At 42.0% G+C, this 25,399-nt stretch overlaps 1 protein-coding gene across 8 annotated transcripts in view; it reads left to right on the forward strand.

The window, feature by feature from the left end:
* FRYL (FRY like transcription coactivator) overlaps positions 1–25,399 on the forward strand; it is a 768,252-nt gene that overhangs the window by 678,359 nt on the left and 64,494 nt on the right. For all 8 annotated transcript variants that reach the window (XM_033945802.1, XM_033945793.1, XM_033945809.1 and 5 more), the window contains 2 exons: positions 97–267; positions 13,738–13,991. In XM_033945802.1, coding sequence (XP_033801693.1) covers positions 97–267; positions 13,738–13,991 — 425 coding nt within the window. The remainder of the gene's footprint in view (positions 1–96; positions 268–13,737; positions 13,992–25,399) is intronic.

Here is a 25,399-nt window from a genome sequence, read left to right on the forward strand (position 1 = left end):
TAAATCAGTAGTAGCATGACAGCATTTTTCTTAAAATTGTTTTTAAGATTTGATTGCAGTGTTTTCAGTCATATGTCCTCTTTTTCCTTCTCTAAGCTAAACAGTGAGCCTGCCATAGATGAAGCATTACCAGATGATGTCAATTCATTTCTTCACTGTCAAGATTCTACTAGCAGTGTGACAACAGAAGAGGCGCTACCAACCAGTGATGAAACTCCAGGTCTAGAAGTATCCATTCCAAATAGTGCTAATGATCAGCTGCCTGAGGTGGGGAGAAATTTAGGCTGCTGCATGGCTGATTTGGGATCTTTCTAGCACTGTCACTGCTTTTGTGTCTCTTTTAAACAATAATTGTTTTTGTCTGTCTTGCTAATTATCTGATTTGTGTTCAGTATTTCTAACCTGATTGGGTTTCTTAATGGAATCACAAATCTTTAATGGTTTTAAAATTAATTCCCACAGGTTACAAATATTCTTAAATGTGCCTTTAATGACAATATTTCTGGAAACCAACAGGTTAATATGCAAAATGGTTTTTAGGGGTTTGGAGCCTGATTCTGTAGCAGTTTTTTTTTTAATGCTGCACTTTCCTTTTGCTTTTTATTTGGGTTCATATAATTGGGGCTATGATTTGGGATTAACACCTCAGGCCAGCTGTGTTAGCAGTTGATTCATTCTGGCCACCCTTAAAATTTTAAAAGGGATTCAGAACTCTAGTTTTGTACAGTATTTTTGGAAAGCCTTGAGTGGATCCAGAATGCAACTAATGGTCAACCAGAAATCTGTAAGTATTAGAACTTAACGGATTTAGCGGTATATAAGAAATAAATTACATTACATTACATTACATTTTTGGTTAATTTAAGACCATTTTAATTGCTATCACTCATTATTTTAAAATGTACAATAGTAGGCTTATCACAGTTTAGATGACAATTTAAATCAGATTACTGTGTTCTTTTTTTTCTTTAAGTTGGTTATGTTCACCATGTTGTATGAAACATCACAATATTGTACTGGGAAGGTAATATCAGTACAGGATCAAGCAGGCAGCTTGAACAAACCATTTTGCATTCTTCATTCCCTATCTTTAAACAAAACAATCCCCCAAACCAACTATGGGACCTAGTAACCTCCTCATTGAGAGCACTTTAACTTACAAGGCTAAAATCTAATAAATAAATAAATAAAATATATTGTGGCAATGATCCTCGGACCAAATAATAACCAAAGCCAAATATACAATGACACAAATGGATTGGGAAAGCTGGCATAGGTGCCAATATGAAAAATGAATGGTGTTCTTTGAGGCTTCAGAAACATATTGCATTTTACTTGCTTAAGGAGGTTAGCCTTTTTTGGCTAAGTTTAACTCTGGTGGTATTCTTTTACAGACCTAAAATCCCCCAGTGGCTTCACTTAAGTATGAAAAAAGTGTTTTCCTTTATTTAAAAATATAAGTTTTAATGACATTAATATCTGTCTTTTCTTGTGCAACAGGACTGGTAGTCTTGACCATCAGGTTAAACCCCCATTAGTTGCAATGGTTTTAGAGAGCCCACTGTTTATCATGCTCCACCTCTCATCACTCTGGGATGAGCTCCACCCCGTCAGTTTTACTCTCAACAAGTGAGGATAGGGAGCCTGGCTGTTCTCCTTGAGATTAATCTTTATTATTTTCAAGGGAGGGGTTATTATCCAGTCAGAGGCTTTCAGTGCTGCGGAGGATTCCGGTCACCTTGGAGCATCTCTGGCTGTAAGAAGATACAGGCACATACGTCATATGATTCCTGTGTGGCCAATCTGCAACAGTAGTTTGCCAAGCTCAGGGTCCATACTCCTGGGGGCAATCTTGCCCCAAGTTTAAGTTTCAAGTTTATTGACTTTTTAATATACCGACCATCAACAAATATCTGGCCGGTTAACAGTAAAATTTTAAAAAGAGAGAGAAAAAAGAAAATAAAATAATAAATATTTAAAATAATTAGAGTGAACATCAAAGACATTAACTGGACAGACTTGAAAGTGAGGGTAAAAGGGAAAGGAGGGGGAAAAGTTACATATTTTGAGAAGAGAAGGAGAAAGTGGGTGTGGGGTGAAACATATTGGGTAAGGTCGCTTTTTTAAAGCGGTTGCCCCAAGTTCTGTCCACAGTGGGCTTAAGCGCAAACTGAACGGGTCCTGTGGTGGCTTTGCAAGATTGGGGCCAACTGCGTTCTTCCCCCCATGGTGTCATGTGGTTCTAATAGGGTCTGAGGGTCCAGTTCCACATCAGAAACAAGCCATCTGTTGGATTCCATACTTGTTTGAGGCAGAAATCTTCTCTCGCCTCTGATCTAAGGTTTCCCTATGCAGCTCCAGCAGCCTGGCACAGTGAGTAAGGCTATTGCAGCCTATGGGAAAAATTGTGGGGTGGGGGAGCTTTTAACTTCATCTCCCCTTCTGCTTCTGATGGCTTAAGTGCTCAGTTGGAGTATTTTCTGGACAAGAAATTCTGGCAAGAGCTAGAGAAAGCAGACTTGGCATCCCCTTTGAAGCGCAGCTGCGTGCTGATTGACAAACACCAGAAGCCAGTATGGGAGACCCTGCCAGCACCCTCTAGGCAACTGGGGCAGTGGTTCACTCCCAAATAATGCACATGATGTTTGAAGCTGTTTTAATTTTTAAAAGCTGACCTAACCCTATGGGGGCCTCAGCGGAGGTAACGCCAGGATTTGTAGTGAAAGACACAGGGTCCACCCCATGGAGCCGTGCAGATTTCACAGGGGCCCAAGCTGTGGTGGACTCAGAGGGTGAAAGTTCGCCTTTAATTTCTCATTCATGGTCCTCAGCTCCGGGAGACTCAGCATCCCATCTGGGAGGGGCTGACCATGAACAAAGCAAACCTCACTCCCTAGTGAAGGCGGCATAGTCTTCAAGGATGCACAGAACCACAGAGTATACTTTGTCCTCAAAAGACAATTTGAGGCTCCTTTGCTGGACTGAAAGTGGTAGCAGAAAGGGTGGTAAATTTGTGGAACAGTCTCCCGGAAGAGGTGGTGGAAACAGAGACTGTGTGTGAATTCAAGAAAGCATGGAATAGGCACATGAGATCTCTTAAGAGAGAAGAAGAGAGAATGGTTACTGCGGATGGGCAGACTGGATGGGACATTTGGCCTTTATATGCCATCATGTTTCTGTGTGTATATTGCCCGGGCATGCCATTTCCAACTAAGCTGGGTTCTAGATCCAGACAGCAATGCTAACTCCCAGTTCCTCTTTGATGGGGTTGATTATGTGGCGGGTGAGTATAAACCCTCAGGTAAGTAAATTACTTAATACCTCTACATTGATGGGAAAAGGGGGCAATGTCTGGAAAGCAGTATATACTAATGCTCGAAGTATGGGAAACAAGATTCTGGATCTAGAAGCTGTGATGGAAGAAGAGGAGTTGGACGTAGTGGCGATCACAGAGAACCATGACTGGGATGTAGTTATACTGTGTTATAATCTGTTCAGGAAAGACAGGGTAGGAAGAAAAGGATGAGGAGTAGCATTATATGTTAAAGAACATATTAAAGCCAAACAATTGCAGGATCTGCAGGGCAAGGAAGAGGCACTGTGGATCAATTTGGAAAGAGGGAATGGTGGATATATTTACAATGGTGTGATATACAGGCCTCCTTCACAGACAGAAGAAGTAGATAGAGATGTAATAGTAGACATTCAGAATATTTCTAAAAAAAGGGAAGTCTTGCTAATAGGTGATTTTAGCATGCCGGATGTTGATTGGGGTATCCCTATTGCAGGGTCTTCCTGAAGTAGGGAGATTCTGGATTCTCTACAAGGAGAACTGACCCAGCAGTTGGTATTGGAACTCACACAGGATGGGCTCATACTTACAAACAGGGAAAGTGTTTCTGATTTTACAGTGGGTGATCATCTGGCATCCAGTGATCACTGCACGATACGATTTAATATTAAGATTGGTATAGCAAGGGCTCATTCAAAAGCAAAGGTTCTAGACATTTAAAAAACTAACTTTGTTCGGATGGGGGTTTATGTCAAGGAATTTTTGTCTGGATGGGATAGTCTGGAAGGAATGGACATGCGGTGGACAAAACTGAAAGGAGCAATTGTAAGGGCGACAAACCTTTTTGTGAGGCAAGTAAGTAAAAGTAATTAGAAAAGAAGGCCACTTTGGTTCTCAAAAGTAATAGCTGAGAAGGTAAGGAATTAGAGGTTAGCTTTCATAAACTATAAAAGATTGCAGAAAGAGGAAGACAGGCAAAAATATCTGCAAAAGTTAAGAGAGGCTAGTCTTGTAGTCAGGAAAGCAAAGATGTAAATAGAAGAAAAAAATAGCTGACATGGTAAAACGGGGAGACAAGACATTTTTCAGATATATTAGTGAGACTCAAAGGTAAAGGGGAGGAATATGTAGAAGCTGTTAAAGAAAAGGCTGAATTGCTTAACAGATATTTCTGTTCTGTGTTCATGGCTGAAGCGCCGGAAGCAGGACCACAGAAGACAAATGTGAATAGAGATGGAGAAGTAATAGACCCTGATTGATTTTCAGAGGGTTGTGTTCTTGAGGAACAAGCTAAAGTAAAGGTAGACAAAGCAATGTGGCCAGATGGTGTACATCCTAGGGTGCTGAAGGAACTTAGGGAAGTTCTGGTAGCTCCGCTGACTGACCTTTTCAATGAGTCTCTAGAGTCAGGAGTGGTACCGGAGGACTGATCTCCACAAAAGTGTAAGTAAGGAAGAAGTAGGGAATTATAGGCTGGTAAGTCTGACTTCTGTGATAAGCAAATTAATGGAAATACTTTTAAAACAGAGAATGGTCAAGTTTCTGGAGTCCTGTGAATTATAGGACCGGAGGCAACATGGATTCACTAGAGGTAGGTCTTGTTAGATAAATCTGATCAATTTCTTTGACTGGGTGACCAGAGAATTGGATAGAGGATGTGTGCTAGATGTGGTGTATTTAGAGTTTAGCAAAGCCTTTGACAATGTTCCACACAGACGTCTAATAAATAAACTTAGTGCCCTCAGGATGGGGCCCAAAGTGATGGGCTGGGTCAAGAACTGGTTGAGTGGAAGGCGACAGAGGGTAGTGATCAATGGAGATCACTCTGAGGAAAGGGATTTTGCCAGTGGTGTGCCTCAAGGTTCTACTCGTGGGCCTGTTCTTTTTAACATTTTTATAAACGATAATGCTGAAGGGTTGTCGGGTAAGATTTGCTTCTTTGCGGATGATACCAAAATCTGCAGTAGTGTAGACACGCCAGATGGTGTGAGTAACATTAAGAAAGGCCTGGCAAAGCTTGAAGAATGGTCTTAAATTTGACAGCTAAAATTTAATGCTAAGAAATGCAAGGTCATGCATTTGGGCTGCAAAAACCCAAGGGAATGGTACAAATTAGGGAGTGAAGAGCTTATGTACACGACAGAAGAGCGATACTTGGGTGTGATGATCTTAAGGTGGCCAAACAGGTTGAAAAGGTGACGGCGAAAGCTGGAAGGATACTAGGTTTGACATGTAGTTTGAAGGTGGATGTGGCTGGAGTCTCAGTGGGGCATGTGTAGGATGTCCAGTTTCACATGTAATTATAGAAAGATGCTAGGTTGCATAAGGAGAGGTATGGCTAGTAGGAAGAAGGAGATATTGATGCCCCTGTATAAGACTTTGATGAGACCTCATTTAGAATATTGTGTACAATTCTGGAGGCTTGCACCTTCAAAAAGATATAAAAAGGATGGAGTCGGTCCAGAGGAAGGCTACTAAAATGGTATGTGATCTTCATCATAAGTCATATGGTGACAGACTTAAAGATCTCAATCTGTATAGTTTGGAGGAAAGGCGGGAGAGGGGAGATATGATAGACACGTTTAAATACCTACGTAATGTAAATGCGCATGAGTCGAGTCTCTTTAATTTGAAAGGAAACTCTGCAATGAGGGGGCATAGGATGAAGTTAAGAGGTGATAGGGTGGTAGATGCATGGAACGGTCTCCCAGAAGAGGTGATGGAAACAGAGACTGTGTCTGAATTCAAACGGGCCTGGGATAGGCATGTGGGATCTCTCGGAGAGAGAAAGAGATAATGGTTACTGCGGATGGGCAGACTAGTTGGGTCATTTGGCTTTTATCTGCCATCGTGTTTCTATGGATACTCGGTATGACCTTTTCAGGGTCCTGAGCAAGGTCTCAGCTTATGCCATCTCCACCCACAGAATACTCTGGATTAGACAATGGGCAGGAGACTAGGGTTTCAAGGCAACCCTGAGCAAACAATCCTTTCAAGGACAGTTGCACTTTAGCAAGGGCCTGTATGATTTAATGGCTAGTATGGTGGACCACAAGCCAAAATCCTTACCGGATAGCAGACCCCGGAATGCAAGGGGTCCGGTAGAGGAAATTTTTGTGGCTCCTGGCAGATTCACTAGTATTTGGAAGTGTCCTCCAATCAGAGGATGTTCCAGGGCCAGAGACAAAAGTTTGGGAGCACCAGGCATCCCCAAGGGTCTGGATCCTGTTCCTCTTTGGCTTCCAAGAAACAGCAAAGACGCTAGGACAGCCGTCATTCCCCTAAGACGGGGGGGGGGGGGGGGAAGTTGGCAGAGTACTGGCAGGCTTGGATACAGATCTCTTCAGATGGATGGGTGCTGGAGGTACAAACTAGAAGTCTACTGGCCCCTCTCAGACCTCTTTCTCACTTCTCCAGCAGGGAAGCCAGAAAAGGCAGCCTGGGTCTGAGTGATAATTCAGAAACTCATTGATCTAGGAGCATGGAGAATTGGCTTAGGCAGATACTCCATATTCAAGGTACTTCATCATGCCCAAAAGAGACCCAGAAAACTGGAGACTGATTCTGGATCTAAAGTTGGTCAATGCAGCCCTCAAGATTCCCCACTTCCACATGGAAACAGTACAGTCGGTTATTGCCTCAGTTGCACCAGTGGAATACCTTGCCTCTCTGGATCAAACAAAGGCATACTTGCATATTCCCATCTTTCCAGCTCACAGAAAGTTCTTGAGGTTCCTTATTCTGAACAAGTATTTGTAGATCTCTGCTCTTCCCTTTGGTCTAGCAACAGCACCACAAACCTTTACCGAGTAGATAGTTGTAGTAGAAGCATACCTCCGTTAGGTGAAAATGCAGATGCATCCTTAGCTGGATGATTAGCTCATAAGTGCACCTTCGAGGGATGAGAGACCAACAGCAGTAGAGCAAGTGGTCCTGCTCCTACAGATGTTGGGTTGGGTAGCCAACTTCAGGAAGAGTCAGTTGATCCCAACTCAGTCCCTGGAATCTGTTTCGAGATGGCACAGAACAGGGTCTTCTTCCCGGAAACATGCAAAATGAATCTCATGATGCAAATTTGAGAGATTCTCAGCCTGCTGATCCCCATAGCTTGGCAGTATCTTCTGCTCAGATGCATGGTAGCCAGAATAGATGTAGTTCCCTGGCAAGAGTGTACTTGCACCTGCTTCAGGAGTTGCTCCTCTCAAGGTGGTCTCTGCAAGCAGACTCTCTGGACAACCCACTGCCATGGTCAGGCAAGGCATGGAGCCTCCTGGACTGGTGGCTGGAGCCACAGTCTTTGAACAGAGGTATGCCACTATGCTTCTCCCAGTCCTGACAACGTATGCCAGTCTATTTGGCTAGGGAGCTCATTGTGAGGGACATCCATTGCTAGAGCGGTAATCCCCATCTCAGAGGAAGTGGTCAATCAACCACTTGGAGCTGAGAGCAATATAGTTAACTCTGAGAGCCCTGTTCAGCGCCCTAGAAGGAAGGGCTGCCCGAGTCATCTCAGACAACTCAGCTGCAGTAGCCTTTATAAACAAGCAAGGAGGAACTAGGAGTGCATCTCTAAGCTTGGAGGCTCGCATGCTTTTTTGGTGAGTGTAAGTCCATCTTGGCAGCTCACTTAGCCAGGATGGAGAATGTGCAGGCAGACTTCCTAAGTCAGCAGACCTTGGATCCTGGGGAGTGGTCTCTTTCTTGGAGGACCTTCAACTGCATAATCAGGCTCTGGGAGCATCCGATGTTCAACCTCATGGCCTTAGCATCCAACAAAAGGGTGACTCATTTCTTCAACTGAAGGTATGAGCCCGGAAGCACTGGACTGGATGCTCTAGTCCAAGCCTAGCCTGCAGAGGAGCTCCTGTATGTGTTCCCCCCATGGCAGAGTACTCCGATGGGTCAGATCGTACCCAGGTAGAGTGATCCTAGTAGCTCCAGATTGGCCAAGTTGGCCGTGGTATGCAGACTTAGTATGTCTGTAGAAGGACAAGGCTCTCAGGCTTCCTTGTCATTCAAATCTTTTCTCACAGGGTCCTATTGCCCTGGAGGATCCGGAACACTTTGATCTTGGCTCTAGGGCATAAAGGTTATTCACCTAAAGTTATTGCCACACTCCTGAGGTCTAAGAAGTAGTCCACGTTAGCAGCCTATACAAAATCCTGGAAGGGTTTCAGGAACTGGTGCACCGACAATGCTCGGACCTGGTGATCACACCAATTTTGGTGGTGCTCAACTTTCTGAAAGGAGGTCTGAAGAAGGGCCTGGCAGTTGTCTCTCTCAAGGTACAGATAGCCAGACTTTTTTGCTTCAGAGCTTGGGTCAGCAAGTACTCATTGTCATCCCATCCAGATGTATCCAGATTTTTGAAGGGAGCCTTATGTCTTTACCCTTCAGTGTGATGGGTTTTTCCATCTTGGAAACTTAATCTGGTCCTGTGGGCCCTTGCGAAGATCCCATATGAGTCTCTTGAGGAGGTATCCCTGAAAGATCTGACAGTTAAAACAGTTTTCTTAGTGGCTGTGATGTCAGTGAGTAGGGTGTCGGAGCTTCAGGATCTGTCTTGCAGGGAACCCTTTCTTTGCATCTCAGAGGTTAGCATCTCAATTTGAACGGTCCCTTTCTTCCTACCGAAGGTCATGTCCAGTTTTCATATGAACCAGGAGGTGTGATTCCCAGCCTTCACACAGGAAAGAGACTTGGGAGTTCTGATCAACAAGTCGATGAAGCCGTCCACACAATGTGCGGCGGCAGCAAAAAGGGCAAACAGAATGCTAGAAATGATAAAGAAGGGGATCATGAACAGATCAGAGAAGGTTTTCATGCCACTGTACCGAGCCATGGTACGCCCTCACCTGGAGTACTGCGTCCTGAAGAAGGACAAGGTACTACTCGAAAGGGTCCAGAGAAGAGCGACTAAGATGGTTAAGGGGCTGGAGGAGCTGCGTACAGCGAAAGATTAGAGAAACTGGGCCTCTTCTCTCTCGAACAGAGGAGATTGAGAGGGGACATGATCGAAACATTCAAGGTACTGAAGGGGATAGACTTAGTAGATAAGGACAGGTTGTTCACCCTCTCCAAGGTAGGGAGAACAAGAGGGCACTCTCTAAAGTTGAAAGGAGATAGATTCCGTACAAACATAAGGAAGTTCTTCTTGACCCAGAGAGTGGTAGAAAGCTGGAACGCCCTTCCAGAGGCTGTTATAGGGGTAAACACCCTCCAAGGATTCAAGACAAAGTTAGACAAGTTTCTGTTGAACAAGAACATGCACTGGTAGGGCTAGTCTCAGTTATGGTGCTGGTCTTAGACCAGAGGGCCACCATGTGAGCGGACTGCTGGGCATAATGGACCACTGGTCTGACTCAGCAGTGGCAATTCTTATGTTCTTAACAACGCAGATAGTGTGTTGAAAGTTCTGGATATCCAATAAATTTTGATTTGTTACTTGGAAATGACCAAGTTCAGTCTGTCTGATCATCTCTTCATGCTTACGAATGCAGCACATCAGGAGAAACTGGCATCTAAAGCGACCAAATCCAAGATGTTGTGGAGAGCTTGCTGAGACTCATCAAGCCTGATGACTGTTATCCATTGCTGCTCATCCACATTGACACCAATGATACTGTCAGGTACCCCTGCAAAGGTATTAAAAGTGACTTTATGGCTCTGGGAGAGAAGGTGAAGCAGTCAGGTACACAGGTGGTATTTTCATCCATCCTTCCTGTCAAGAGTAAAGGCCAAGGCAGAGAAGCTTGCATCCTGGAGATGAATGTATGGTTACATGGATGGTGTCATTAAGAACGTTTTGGCTTCTGGACCATGGGATGATTTTCCAAGGGCTGCTGAGCAGGGATGCTATGCATCTATCAAAGAAGGGAATAAGTGTCTTTGGCAGCAGGCTGGCTAATCCACTGAAGAGGGTTTTAAACTAGAAGTGATGGGGGAGGATGATCAAAGCCACCAGGTAAGTATAAGCCCAAAGATAAGTAATTCACTGAATATCTCTACAACAGATGGGAAAAGGGGGCAATGTCTGGAAAGCAGTATATACTAATGCTCAAATTATGAGAAATAAGATTTTGGATCTAGAAGCTGTGATGGAAAAAGAGTTGAATATAGTGGTAATCACAGAGATGTGGTTCACAGAGACCCATGACTGGGATATAGTTAAACGGGGATATAATTAAACCAGGCAATAATCTGTTCAGGAAAGACAGGGTAGGAAAAAAAGGAGGGAGAGTAACGTTATAAGTTAAATATCATATTAAAGCCACACAATTGCCGGATCTTTAGGGCAAGGAGGAGGCACTGTGGATCAATTTGAAAAGAGAGAATGGTAAATATATTTACATTAGTGTGATAAACAGACCTCCTTCACAGTATATCCCAGGAGCTCTGCCAGCTCAGCTGATTGGAGATAAATTCCCCTGCTGTGATCGGCTGCTGCGTCTAGCAGCAAACATAGGCAGCTGAAATGCACACCAGGGTTTTCCAGGCCTACATTTTAGCCGCCTATATTGGCGTGAATTGCGTCTGGGTAGCCACGTTAGCCCACCTGACACTACTTCCAGCATTAGCCACGCATGGTATTTTCTTGTTTTCTTTTCCATCATTAAAAGGTTGTGTTTATAAAAAAATTCTAGATAGAACCTTATCTTTCCAAGCAGGGAAATGGAATTGGAGTTTAAGTGGTTTGATCATGACTTCTTCTTCTTCCAGGATTTTAAATAATCATTGAAAGCGTACTTGTTTGATAAATTTGTATAATGACACTTGTCAACTTTAAGAATGTGATGCATTTCTAATGTATTATCGCTGTGTTTTTAAAGTTTTTTACTTGTTATGAACTGCACTGAACTGCGAGGTAATGCGGTTTAAAAATAAAGTTATTATTTTTATTAAAGTGGCTACCTAGCCACGATTCCAGCGGCCATTTCAGCCGCCTTTTATTTAGTTGTCGGTAGGCGTTTCAACACTGCCATATCTGACTGCATTTTTCAATTGCTCGGGCATCAGCAGGGTACCTACTGATGCCTAAGTTTAAGCGCTGGCTATAGAATTTCCCCCTAAATTTACTTGATATACAAATAATGAACTGAGAAGCCCTTTTACTAAGCCACATTAGAATATGGGCGTAGCATGTTTTAACACCAGACTTTCCAATATGCTAAGCCCATTTCTAGTATAGTAGTATTTTAAGCATTTTTTTTTTCAGGTCATGCACTAATGTTTGGGAGTACTTACCACTTCCTATTTAGGAGGTGCTAAGTTTTTCCTTCCTTAACTCACATGAGTGCTAATAGCAAATATACTAGCTGGTTAATGCTTCCACACCCATTTTCCATCCATGACATGCCCCCAGAAAAAAATTAGTTAATGCATAAGCTGGCACTGTAGAGACAGGCAAACTACTGCAGAATGCTTTAACACATTTTGTAATAAACTTTCTTTTTCCCCGCGTTAAATGCATTTTATTTCTTTAACATGGTTTAGTAAAAGGATCCCAAAATGTATACTAACAAATGCGCATCTCTAATAACCATTGTTATCTCTTATTCATCATAGAACTAACAGTGATCTAAAGAAAATAAATAATCCTGCATAATGGAACAAAATAAAGCCATATAACAAAGTATTATATAATCGATCATACAGTAGGTCATTTTTTACACACAAAGAGAAAAATGCTACAAAGATTTCACTTTTTTAAAATTATTGAAGGTTTTTATTAAAAAAAAGGATTACAACAATGTGTTGAGAGCAAGTATAGAAATTGTCAAACCATCTCTTCATTCTTTCTAGTCTCCCATCCTCCCAGGTACTTTTCTTCCACCCAAGAAATAGCAACATGGGGAAGAAATAATTAACATCACAAACCAAGCATTGTTGTTGCTGCTGTTTGTTGTTCAAGAGGCAGAAGAATTCTTTAAAGACAACTGTATTTACCATCATTATTTATCATTCGCAATTCCAAAAGCATTTCCCTGTTTAACTGGATCAGTGGTATATCTATCTATCTATCTTTTTATTTATTTATTTTTAAAATTTCTATACCGTTTTTGTCCAAAACGGTTTACAAGGGGTTACATACGTAAAATGTTAAAAGCCCATACAAAATAAGAAGATAAAATAGACATATTCAATGTAACATAAAATCACTTGCTCAGAAAAATTTGTCAACAAATAGTTGAGTCTTCAACATTTTTCTAAAAGAATTCCTCTCCCCACATTTTCGAATCTGGCCAACAAAGCCATTCCATAGCTTAACTCCTGCACATGTAAAAGTCATGGGATTCGTATCTACATGTTTAGGGTTGGCCTTTGTTTTCAGCAATACGGCCCCTGCAGAACGCAGGGATCTTTGTGGTTGATAACGAGACATCATATTCTTTAAAATTTCGGGCATCGTACCATATAGAAATTGATGACATAACATGATTGCTTTGTACTGAATTCGAAACACAACTGGCAACCAGTGCAGTTGTCGAAGATATGGAGTAATATGCTCATATCTTGATGTTCCAGTTATCAATGATCATTGTAAGCATTAATAAATGTACATTAATATCACTGAGGGGTATTATCCCAGAGGCAGAAAAGGGGAAGAAAATGAAGACATGAGGCTAGTTTTAGTGAGCTAACATTACATCAGTACAATCGCACAAGACTCCAGGCTGACTGTGCTTAAACACCTTAAGTCACATGGATAGTGTCAGGTTCAGCAGTGGAGTGTGAAGAATGTCCTAGCAAAAGCATCCAATCAAATCACAGGAGGATAAAGGTTCTTTAAATATCCAACCAACTAAATAAAATCTCAGTAGTGTCCCCGTAAGTCCTCTTTGGCTTAATTTGTATGAATAGATAGCCAATGTATTTTCAGTTGCTCACAAAATCAGTAGAATGGAGGTAAAGCCTAGGTGATTAGAACAGTGAGCTAAACCCAGGGAAGCCAGGATTAAAATCCCTCCCCTCTCACTGATGCTCCTTGTGATGTTGGCCAAGTTACTTCAGCCTTCATTGCCTAAGATCCAACTTTAGGTATTAATCCTCCTTAGGCAGTGAAATCTCAAATTTCATTCCATTATAAAAGCCCATAATAATAGGTGCATATAGATGCCAATAATTTAAAATGTATATTGGTATCAACATTTTTGGATCTGTAATTCATCAAGTTGCTAGGACTCGAACCCGAGTCGATGGCACCTAACACATACATACTGGTATGCTCTCTTAGAAATGTTATAATTGGCCTGACATTTTAAAGGGTTGTAACATGAATTTTATTCTAGCAGGATTTTTTTCTGCTTTGTGGAATTCTAACTTCACTGATGCATTTTATGGTGAAAAATATTTTAAAGAATGTAAGGCCATTACTATTAGTTTACATTTTACTATATTAACTGATATAAAGAAAGTATAGATCAAAAATATTATTTATTTTGCAGGATGGCAGTGAGACTATAAAGGAGGAACAGTTTAGTGCTGCTAGTGAAGATACTGGGTCATATATTGCACAAGAGCAGCATGAATATTTGGTTTGTCATGAAGCCCTAGAACTGGAAGAGTCTCATGAACTAGCAGATCCTACAGCTCCAGGAAGTTCAGCAGACTCTGTGTGTGATGAGGATGTTACTCTAGCTTTGAAAGAGTTGGATGAGAGGTGTGAAGAAGAAGAGGCAGATTTCTCTGGGATGTCCAGGTGAGAAGTCTTTGAATGCTTATACCTCATTTGTTTTCTTTTTCCATTATTTACTTCCCCTTCTTCTTCTGAATGTTATACTAGGTAATCTCTTTTGGCCATGTCTAGAAGGAAACCTCTCTTTTATCAATTCCTCCATTTGTTAAATTAAGCAACTCTTCTTCCCAAGAAACTGATTTCATTTGCTCTGTTCATATTATGCTGCTTTTTGTATTCTCTTTTTAAAGCTTAATCTTATTTTCCTTTTTCCAACATCCATGTAATGTTCTATGTTAATTATGTGTATAATCAACTAGTTGTAACTGCTGTTGTATAGTTTATTTAAGTGCCGTGACAATTACTTTTACAATTTTATAACCATTTAAATATTTCCAACAATACCTTTTTCAGATCTGGTTAGACACATAATTCATGGTCACTTGGGGACCTTTTACTACAGTCTGGAAAACAAATGGAATGGGATCTGCAATAACAGGGAACATAGGGGATCTGTAACTTTGGGAAGACTAAAGTGGGCTGGACTAGGATGGGATATAAGGTGGGACTAGACAGAACAGAGCAAATTAAAATCTTTGGGGTAGGGGCAATATCTATGTCTGCAGGAAGGGACTGGGGCACTTTTGAACACAACAAGGAAGGAATCCCTCACTATGTGGCTTTGGTGCAGCTGCAGCAGCTATCTGTCTCTCCCTTCCCCCCCTCCCAAAAGTTCCTCTGTCACTGATGGTAATCTACAATCTGAATACTCTCCCAAAATGATATACCAAAAAATCAAAATAATGCACCAAAGAAATACAATACAATATATTAAATAGAAAGTGCTTACAGTATTCTGGAAATATATGTAGGTTCTCAGTTAGCCCTAGCACTTCAGTCCACCATCTTCCAGTTGGCCAGGTAAACATTGGTTTCAGCAGCACTGTAAAAGAAATCTTGGCCAATCAGGGACTTCCTTAGGCTCCTTCCTAAGGAAGTCCCTGACTGGCTCAGACGCCTCAGGCCCATCAGGGTCTTAGCCCTCATCCGATGCATCACATGATGCACAGGGGCAGGGCCTAAGGCCCGCATTGCTGACGCAGATGTCAGAGGAGCAGGAGGGACTGAGTACCCCTCCTGCTCCTGACTTAAAGGTACAGGGATGATGACAGAGGAGGGAGGGGAGGAGGGACCCGACGTCAGGAGGGAGTGGGCATCCCTCCTGCCCATATCATTTTGTGCAGGGGGGCGATGGCAGGAGTGAGTGGGCATCCCTCCTGCCATTTTTTTGGTTCAGAGGGTGGGGGGCTTTTTTCTTTTTTAAATTGGGCAGATATTTTGTGTGTGTAATACATGCAAAATATCTGTGCCATTAAAAAAAAAAACCCCGGCAGAAGCCCTGACAGCAGTGATAGGAGGCTGCTTCTCCTGTCACTACTGTCAGGGCTCTGCACCAACTGAAATCGCTCGGTCGGTGAGTTTGCATGCAAACTTGATAGTGAATCAGTCGCTGTTTGCAAATTGGCCAGAGAATCACTATCTTTAGTGAATCTTGGCCTAGAACTGACCATCTGCTTTGGTACAAACTGAGGAATTGGTGGACAGCCCAAAGAGGTGGGAGACAGAGCAAAATATGCTAATGTGGCTGTCTACAAGAATTCTCATGGGAATAGATTGACTACCCGAAGGTTCAGGAATAATGTATGTCTACTAGAAAGAAGATTATAGAAGAGTCTATAAATATATATAGACTATGACTATAACTATAACTATGACTATGACATAGACTATAATATAGACTATGTGGCACTTGGCACACATTAATGTCCATTAGTACACACTAAGCTTTAATAAAAGGGTCTTTTTGTTAGTTACCATATTCTTCTACACATAGGATGGCACAGTTCTTCATTATTCATCACTGTTAACCATGATAACCTGCCTTTTTTTATTAGATTAATGTGGCAACATTGAAAAGAATGGCAAACAGTTAAAGCTAACCGCCATTCTCAAGTATGGATTACATTTCAAAACAAATTAAGCATATAACTTGAAAAAGCTATATGTCTATAACATTGTCAGCTATAAAAATAAGAATAAAGTCACATTAAAGTATAGTAAAGAACATATGTTGGTATAAATATCATATATAACCAGAACTTTAAAATCCAAGCAGAATTTCAGATGACTAGGCAATAACTCACATAGATTTAAAAAAACTAAACTAAAACTTAATTTTATAGACCGGGTCTTCAACCAAAAGGTGCTCGACTCGGTTTACAATAATGTAAGTATAGTATAAATATGAAAAGAATGAAATCTAGAATGGCTTAGTTTCCAAAGTGTTTCATAAACAAGAAAGTTTTCAGAGCTTTCCGAAATAAAACAAAGGGACCTAGACTTCTAAGTGAAAGCGGTAACTCATTCCAGAGCTCAGAAAGTTTGAAAATGAAAGAGTGGCTGAATCTCTTGAAAGTTCTATTTTTACCCCTAAGGGAAAGAAATGTAAGTTTGAATTTATTGAAACTCCTAGTGAGTTGAGATCTGTGTACATTCCAATCTAAAGGAACCAAAGTAATAAAAGTGCCAAAGAGAATTGTAAATGCAATACAAATGCACTTAAATTGAACTCTAAGGTACACTGGAAGCCAATGTAATTCCTTGAGCAATGGGGTTACGTGATTGAATTTACTCATACCAAAAATGAGCTTGGCAGCAGTGCTCTGTATCAGTTGAAGTCTCTGCAGACTGACCTTTGAGAGACCCAGGCATAGGCGTTGGAACGGAAGAGACCACAAGGGCCGTGGCCTCCCCAAAAATTGGCACTTTCATCATCCCTGGTAGCTCAGAGGTGCAGCAGGCAGGAGCGTGCTTTCCGGCTCCTTTCCCGCTGCTAACCTGGTTGCGGCTGGTTTCTTCAGCCGCTGTGCGGCAATGAGCGGGAGTGCACTTTGGCGCTCCTGCTCGGCGCTCAGCGGCTTCTTTGACTGGCTCCCTCAAATTTTGTGGTTAACCATTATGTATTGTTATTAAGATTATATTGTGTGTATATATGGAAAATGAATGGAAAAAATGGTATTACTTTTTTTTTTTTTTTTAAATGGTATTACAATTAGTACTATTATGGGGGTGGGGTCTGGGGCGGAGCTTGCTGGCCCCTCCAAACAAAAAAGCATTCCACTGCCTATGGATCCAGGTACATTGAGTTGCAATAATCCAACCTTGATAAGATAATTGACTGAACCAATACAGAGAAGTATTGCTGATGAAAAAGCGCTCTCATTCTTCTAAGGATACAGAGGCTAAAGAAATACTTTTTAAAGAGAATTTAGCTGATCCTTAAATGTAAGAGATGAATCAATAGCAATACCCAATATTAGCAAGGAAAATTCAATTTTCAGAGATTCTCCTGAGTCTAAGGTCACAGCTGAGGGAAGAACAGTTTTAAAGCAACATATAAAACAATATTATAATATTTAATTTAAAAATATGTTTAAAAATGTTTTTTCAGTGGGCTAAATTTTTTTTAACTTACATATATCCAAGAGGTTTCAGATAAACAGAGAGGCCCTTTTACTAAGCTGCATTAGGCACTGATGCATGCCTAGCAGAGCAAAAATGGCCTAATGTGGAACATGTTAAAGCCAATTACTACATTCATTTTTTTTAATTACCATGTGGTATGGTAACGTTAGCACAATGCCTGAAATGAAACTAATAGAAGAAGAAGGTGATTTTATAATAGTTATTTTATACGTAGAAAATGGCTGTTATAAAATTGTGCAAAAATACACAAGTGTACAAAATACACAGGTTGATAAAGAGCACATACACTTTTATGTGATCTTTGTGAAGACATTCTTAGAGGTGTAGTTTGAGTAGTGCTGAGGTAGAATTGCAATTTTTGTGCATATTATATAAAATGTGTGTTTGAATGCTGAATATTATGTAAAATGCACATGTAGGCACATATATACTTTCTTCAGAGCAGGTATAAATTTGCAGTGTTGTTCCAAGTACTAGATAAAGTACTTAAGTAAAAGTAAAAATAAACGGAGTATTTTTTAATACTCAAGTAAAAGTAAAAATAAATGGAGTATTTTTTAATACTTAAGTAAAAGTACAGTGAAAAGCACATTTAAAAATTTACTTAAGTGGACGTCAAAAATGTATTGCCTAATACAATACTTTTTAAGTAAAAGAGCTGCAATTATAATGAACTAGTGTTTAAGCCCGTTACATTAACGGGTGCTAGAGTAGATGTCTGTCTGTCTGTCTGGGTTTTTTTTCCCTTTGTCTCTCTCTCCTTGGACGCTGTCTGTCTGTCATTCTTTCTGTCTGTGTCTCTCCCTGGCCCCCTGTCTATCTATTTTTCTTTCTGTCTCTGTCTCCCTGGCCCCCTGCCTGTATTTCTCTGTTGCGCCATGCAGGCCTGTCTCTCCTTGGCCCCCTTCCTATGTCCATAGTGCCCTCAGTGCCTTCTTCCTATGTCCTTAGTGTCCCATCCAATGTTCTTAGTGTCCTCAGTGCCTCCTATGTCCTTAGTGCCCTCAGTGCCTCCTCCCTATGTCCTTAGTGCCCTCAGTGCCTTTTATGTCCTTAGTGCCCTTTCCTATGTCCTTAGTGCCCCCAGTTCCTCCTTCCCATGCCCTTAGTACACCTTCCTATGTCTTTAGTGCCCCAGTGCCTCCTTCCCATGTCCTTAGTGCCCCAGTGCCTCTGTCATGTGTCCATAGTACCCCCAGTGTCTCCTTCCCATGTCCTTAGTGCCCCCAGTGCCTTCTTCCCATGTCCTTAGTGCCCCCGGTGCCTCCTTCCTGTGTCCTTAGTGCCCCCAGTGCCTCCTTCCTATGTCCCTCTCACTGCCTTCCAGACTTTAACCCACTCCCACCCTCAAAAGCCAGACTGTCTGCCTGCCTGCCTCCCATCCCCCGTTGCAGTAGATACATTGAGCAGCATCTTTCAATTTCTACCTCCCCCCATTCCCCCTGTATAGTAGAAGCCGGCATTTTTCTTTCCCTCCCTTCCTCCCATCAACCCTGTGCAGTAGAACCAGTAAGCAGCAGCAGCACCCGCCGCCACTACCGCCCCGTGCAGCCAACCCCATTGACCCTCCCATCCGCCCCTCCCATCGAGAGTCGATCTACAAACCTCCCGGCACCAGCAGCATCCCCAACACTTTAAACACGCTGCTTCGCGGCCTTCTACTGCCGATTTCCTCTGCCGCGTCTCTGTCTCTGATGATGTCATCAGGGACGTGGCAGAGGAAATCGGCAGTAGAAGGCCGCGAAGCAGCATGTTTAAAGTGCTGGGGACGCTGCTGGTGCTGGGTGGTTTATATATCGTCTTGCGGTGGGAGGGGCGAATGGGAGGGTCAGTGGGGTCGGTTGCATGGTGGCAGTAGTGGCGGGGGGAGATGGAAACATGCGGAGGTTTGTGGTCGTTTCGCGGTGGGAGGGGCAGATGGGAGGCTCAACGGGGGTTTGGGTGCGGTGTGAGGGTCGACGACGACGAACTGCCTTCCTTCCTTACAATGAGTGAAGGGGAGGAGACGAAGTGCGCACAGACATATGGACATATGGATCACGGAACATGCAGGTAAGAGTGCACATGCGCGCTTAGGGTTTTATTAAAGTAGATGCAACTATTGTTAACATTTTTATCCGAAGAACATTATTACTTTGTAATTCAATCCAGTTTGCTTTTAATAAAACTAAGTTTTGAAAATGACTGTCACTCATACGAATGTGCTTGTGAGTCATTAATCCAGTGTGTTAGAACAACTGCACTGGCAGGAAGTGGATTGATAAGAAGTTCCTTCAAATCAGGCCAGGCTGCAGTATTACCGATGCCTTTTGACTAGATCTGCAGGTATTGATCATAAGAATCTCTGTATGAGACACTTGATTTCCTTATAGCAAAAAATGTTTTATCATCATCGTCGTCAAAATTTCCAATTTATTAAAATCTGATATACCACCAAGCCTACGTAGATTTAGGCGGTTTACAACAAAACACAATAGAATTGTCAAGAAAAAAAAAGCCAAAATTCTTAGATAGGGCAGACCTAATCCTACACATCCATAGAACATAAGAACATAAGCAGTGCCTCTGCTGGGTCAGACCAGAGGTCCATCATGCTCAGCAGTCCACTCACACGGCGGCCCATCAGGTCCAGGACCTGTATAGTAATCCTCTATGTATACCCTTAGTAACATAGTAACATAGTAGATGACAGCAGATAAAGACCCGAATGGTCCATCCAGTCTGCCCAACCTGATTCAATTTAAATTTTTTTTTTTTTTTTTTTGTAATTTTTCTTCTTAGCTATTTCTGGGCAAGAATCCAAAGCTTTACCCGGTACTGTGCTTGGGTTCCAACTGCCAAAATCTCTGTTAAGACTTACTCCAGCCCATCTACACCCTCCCAGCCATTGAAGCCCTCCCCTGCCCATCCTCCACCAAACGGCCATACACAGACACAGACCGTGCAAGTCTGCCCTTCTATCTCCTTTTCCTTCAGGAAATCATCTAATCCCCTCTTGAACCTCTGTCCTATCACACCCTCTGGAAGGGCATTCCAGGTTTCCACCACCCTTTGGGTGAAGAAGAACTTCCTAGCATTGGTTCTGAATCTGTCCCCTCTCAATTTTTCCGAATGCCCTCTCGATCTTGTAATTTTCGAAAGTTTGAAGAATTTGTCTCTCTCCACTTTCTCTAAGCCCTTCATGATCTTGTAAGTCTCTATCATGTCCCCTCTAAGCCTCCGCTTTTCAAGGGAAAAAAGCCCCAGTTTCTCTAATCTTTCAGCATATGAAAGGTTTTCCATACCTTTTATCAATTGCGTCGCTCTTTTCTGAACCCTCTCGAGTATCGCCATATCCTTCTTAAGGTACGGCGACCAATATTGGATGCAGTACTCCAGATGTGGGCGCACCATCGCCCGATACAACAGCAGGATAACTTCTTTCATTCTGGTTGTAATACCTTTCTTGATAATACCTAGCATTCTATTTGCCTTCTTAGAGGCCGCTGCGCACTGTGCTGACGGCTTCATTGTCTTGTCCACTATTACCCCCAAGTCCTTTTCTAGGGTACTTTCACCCATTACCAGCCCTCCCATCGTATAGCTGAAACTAACACAAATACTGTATAAAAAGAAAAAGTCTGTTGTTTCTTCTTACTCTGCACCCCTAGGCACGCTAATAGATCTTCCACTCTACCTCATCCTGTAAATTCAATTCACTTTTTTTTTTTTAAAAAAAAGGTTTTTAATAATATTTAAAAAATTTTAATACCAACTCTGTACAGACATAGGAGTCAACTTTTCAAAATTACTGGGGGTGCTAAACTCAACAAAAGTGAATGTTCGCTAGTCACAATGAAAGGAGTGTGCTCAATATTGGGGGTGCTCAAGCACCCATAGCACCCACAGAGCTGACATCTATGTGCACAGATATTTTTAGGTACACCATGCCATAGAATAGGAGCAGTCCAAGCAAAAGCACTGTTGCATGTTAATGCCCACTGAGCACTAGCAATTGGGGGGGAGGAGTCATTCTGTAGTCTTGTAAGGATCTCAGTGCTCAAAGTAGTATATATGGAATAGCTCAAATGGGGAGGAGCACCTTCATAAAAGGCTTTATGAGCAATAATAAGAGTTTTAAAACGGATTCTGTAAAATACCAGTAACCAATCAATCTGCCTCAAAACCTCTCAATTTTACTTAAAATCGATAGGAATGGAACCCCCTCAGGCCTTCTACCCCTGTACGATGAAGATTTGCGCTGGATGGCCGACCAAGGAGTGTTCATGTCCCTTGTGCAGCAGAGCACACGGGGGAGGAGTTAGAGCCTTGAGCTTAGCCTCCTCTGAGTCCTCCAGGGTTGAGAATCCATAGTAGGCACTATCCCAAGTGAAGAGACCCTTTCCAGAGCCCTCTGAAGGTACATTGGCTAAGCACAGACGGGTGGTTCCTGCGGATCCCAGGAGATCCTGCAAGGATTCTATGCTGGGATCCCTGAGACCCTCAGTACAGAGCTTCACCTTGGATTTTGTGAGCCTGATATGGAATGCCTATTTGAACTGCCAAGGGTCCTCAGCATGTGCATTAAGCACACTGGAGGCGGGAGCACAGGGATCTCCCCTCAGCATGGGCCCCGACCAGATGAGGACACAGAGCTTGACCAGGATGTTTAATCTGACATAAACTGGGAGGATGGATAATCCAATTCCATGCCATTATTGTCCTAGGATGCAGTTTCTCTGACAGAGTCTGGTTCTCTGCATGAGAACAGCAGCCAAGAAGTGGTAATAGGCCTGGACCAGGGAAAAGACCACATGGTGCACAGGCTGTTAAAAGCCTCTTCGTCTCGGGCATTATATCTACCTCACTTTGAGAAATGAAGCTGGAAGTTCCTCCAGCCCCCTTGTTGTAGTACTCAATTATGAGTGGCTCAGTTACTCTGACTGCGTTCTTTCTCTCGCATCTGGACATCACAAAGCTGGTCTCAGACCATGGGAGTTGCCAGAGAGGTTCCTGCGAGTGGCTTAGACTATGTCCAAGCGTTATCCTATGGCTCCGGATTTCCAACAGCTGTTCAGCTGAAGGTGGGTTCACTGGTGGTGTATGTCACCAAATGAACCTTCTTGCCTAGTGAAGGAGGTGTGCTGTTAAAGGTTACTCAGGACCATAAGGTAGATGTGATCTTCAAGAGGCAATTTGAAGCTTTGGCCCTAGAAAATTAAAGCAGCAGCCATGGCTTCCTTTGTGGCACATGCTTGCCACAGCCAACTGTCTCATGTCCTGGCCTCGGAGGAAGACAAAGACCCCTAAATGCTCTCTTCTTGGGTGAATAATATAACGGACACTCTGTATGACATCTTCAGAGTCATTTGCAAGGTGTCAGTCCTGGGGGTCGATGGCAGCAGCCATAGAGATGGTCCTTTGGATAAGAGTGCACATGAGACTTCTCCAAGATGCTCTCCTCTCTTGCTGGTCTCCTCAGACAGACTCGCTTCATCAACTGCTTCCATAGTTACCGGACGCAGGAACAGCCTGCAGTGGTGGCTGCAGACAGCTTCCCTTTCAAGGGGCATTCCTCTCCGCATTTCCTTAGGCATGTCAATAGGCAAGGAGGCACCAGAAGTGCCCCATTAGGCCTAGAAGCTCAACTCTATTGGTGAGCAGAAGCTCATTTGAGGATCTTTCGGCTGTGCACATAGCAGGAGTGGAAAATGTGCAGTTAGCAGACTCTCGACCCAGAGAAATGGCTTCTTTGCCTCCAGGCGTTCAACTCCATTGTTCATCAGTGTGGGTGAGGGGGCATAGATGGATCTGATGGCCTCAGCAGTAAACACAAAGGCAGCTTGCTTGTACAACTGAAGATATGAGCCCAGAAATGTGGGGTTGAATGCATTAGTCCAACTGTGGCTGGAGAAGGGGCTCTTGTATGTGTTGAGTCATTTGCAGGATTGCGATTCATCTGGGGTTGGTAGTCTTAGTGTTTATTATGTGTATTAAAATTTTATATTCTGCCGAAGCTTACAACAGTTCTCAGCGGTTTTATATAGCAGTAAAATACAAATAAAAGCCAGAAAAAACTCCATAAAAAAAGGAAAGACCTAAAATTCACATTCATACCTAAAAATAACTTGCAAGTAAAATGCACAAAAATGATAACATCCTAATGTATAGATCGTGCCTAGTAACCTCTCAATTACTTCCCTTTTACAAAAGTGTAGCGCTGTTTTAGCACCAGCCGCAGTGGTAACAGCTCCTACATTCTTAGGAATTCTATGAGCGTGAGAGCTGTTACCGCTACAGCCAGAGCTAAAAACCACACTACACTTTTGTAGGAGGGGAGGAGAGTTAATGAATAAGGTCAATTGGGAATGAATCAGTTCCAAAAGCTAACTATAAAAATTAGTTTTTAATAAATGTCTTTAAAGCCTTAAAATTTGCTTCAGATCGAATGTAATTTGGAAGTTGACTCCAAAGACTAGGGGCTCCTTTTACTAAGATGCGCTAGTGGTTTTAGTGTGCACTACAATGCCGCACACGCTAAACGCTAACGCCTCCATAGAGCTTGCATTAGTATTTTCCATTTAGTGCAGAGTTTGCGTGCGCTAAAAACGCTAGCGCACCTTAGTAAAAGGAGCCCTTGGTGCCAAGTAAAAAAATTAAGGCCTTATATCGTGTAAATTCCCATATAGTTCTATGAACTGCTGGCAGAACAAGTCTATGAGCTTGTAAAGATCTCAGCATTTGCCCTGTGGTATAAGTAATGGTCAATGAATTCAAATAACTAGGTTCCATGGTATGAAATGCTTTGTGAGTCAAAACTTAAAATTTTAAATTGAATTCTAAAATTAACCGACAACCATTGATAATGAAATAAAAGACAAGTTACACAGTCAAATGAACTCTTGTGCCCTAGCAACTTAATAGCAATATTTTGTAGAGTTTGAGGTCGCCTAATGTTAAATTTTGAAAGGCCAGTGTAAACAATATTGCAATAATCGAATCTTGACATGAATAATGCATAAATCAAGGTATGCAAGCTATTGTTTTTAAAAAAAATCTAACTGCTCGTAAGGCTCTCAATGTGTAAAAACCTTTTTTTTTTTTTTTTTTTTTTTTTACAACATTGGAAACCTGGTTTGAAAATGTTAGATGTGAATCAACAATCATACCGAGATACCGTATATACCTAAATATAAACTGAGATTTTTGGACCAAAAAATGGTGGTCTCGGTTTATATTAGAGCCTCCCTCTCTACCGCTGCATTTTTGTATTGTATATAAAGTCTTGTGTAATATTAATGATATTTGTAACTGGTGTGACAGACCCACGGCAATCCCAGGGTTTGTCACGTGAAAATATAGAATATCACACAAACCCCGCGGTGCAAAAGGGCAGACCAGGTCAGAGTCCATGACAGTAAAATAGCAGACTACCCTATGATCATTGAAGAGGAGACTGACACAAAATATCAGGACAGGCTTTATTTACTTCAGATGTTAAATCAGTCACATCTTCCATAGAAAAGGTTCTTTGTTAAAATATATTTGAAGCTTCTGTTTTCTTTGAAGTTCTACTGTAATTGCATTGCCGTGCTTAAAAGAATTGATTGCATATAGCCTATGTATGTTTCATAGTCATGTCAACATCAGGATGGTTACCAGGAAGAAATGATTTAGGAAAGAAAACACTAAACAGAAAAAATGTTTCCCTGTTTCTCATTATACTAATGGATATATTAAGTATACTAATTAATCCTGAAAATATGAAGAACAGTGAGTGTGACAAAATGCATTACCCCTTGTAATGAAACAAATGATCCTCTATATTAAATTTCTGGCTCCAAGTATGATCATTGATTAATTTGTTTCCTAAGTAACCACATTGTCAAACACATTGATATATGGTG

The sequence above is a fragment of the Geotrypetes seraphini genome, chromosome 1 (assembly GCF_902459505.1).
Source record: "Geotrypetes seraphini chromosome 1, aGeoSer1.1, whole genome shotgun sequence".
Lineage (NCBI taxonomy): Eukaryota > Metazoa > Chordata > Amphibia > Gymnophiona > Dermophiidae > Geotrypetes > Geotrypetes seraphini.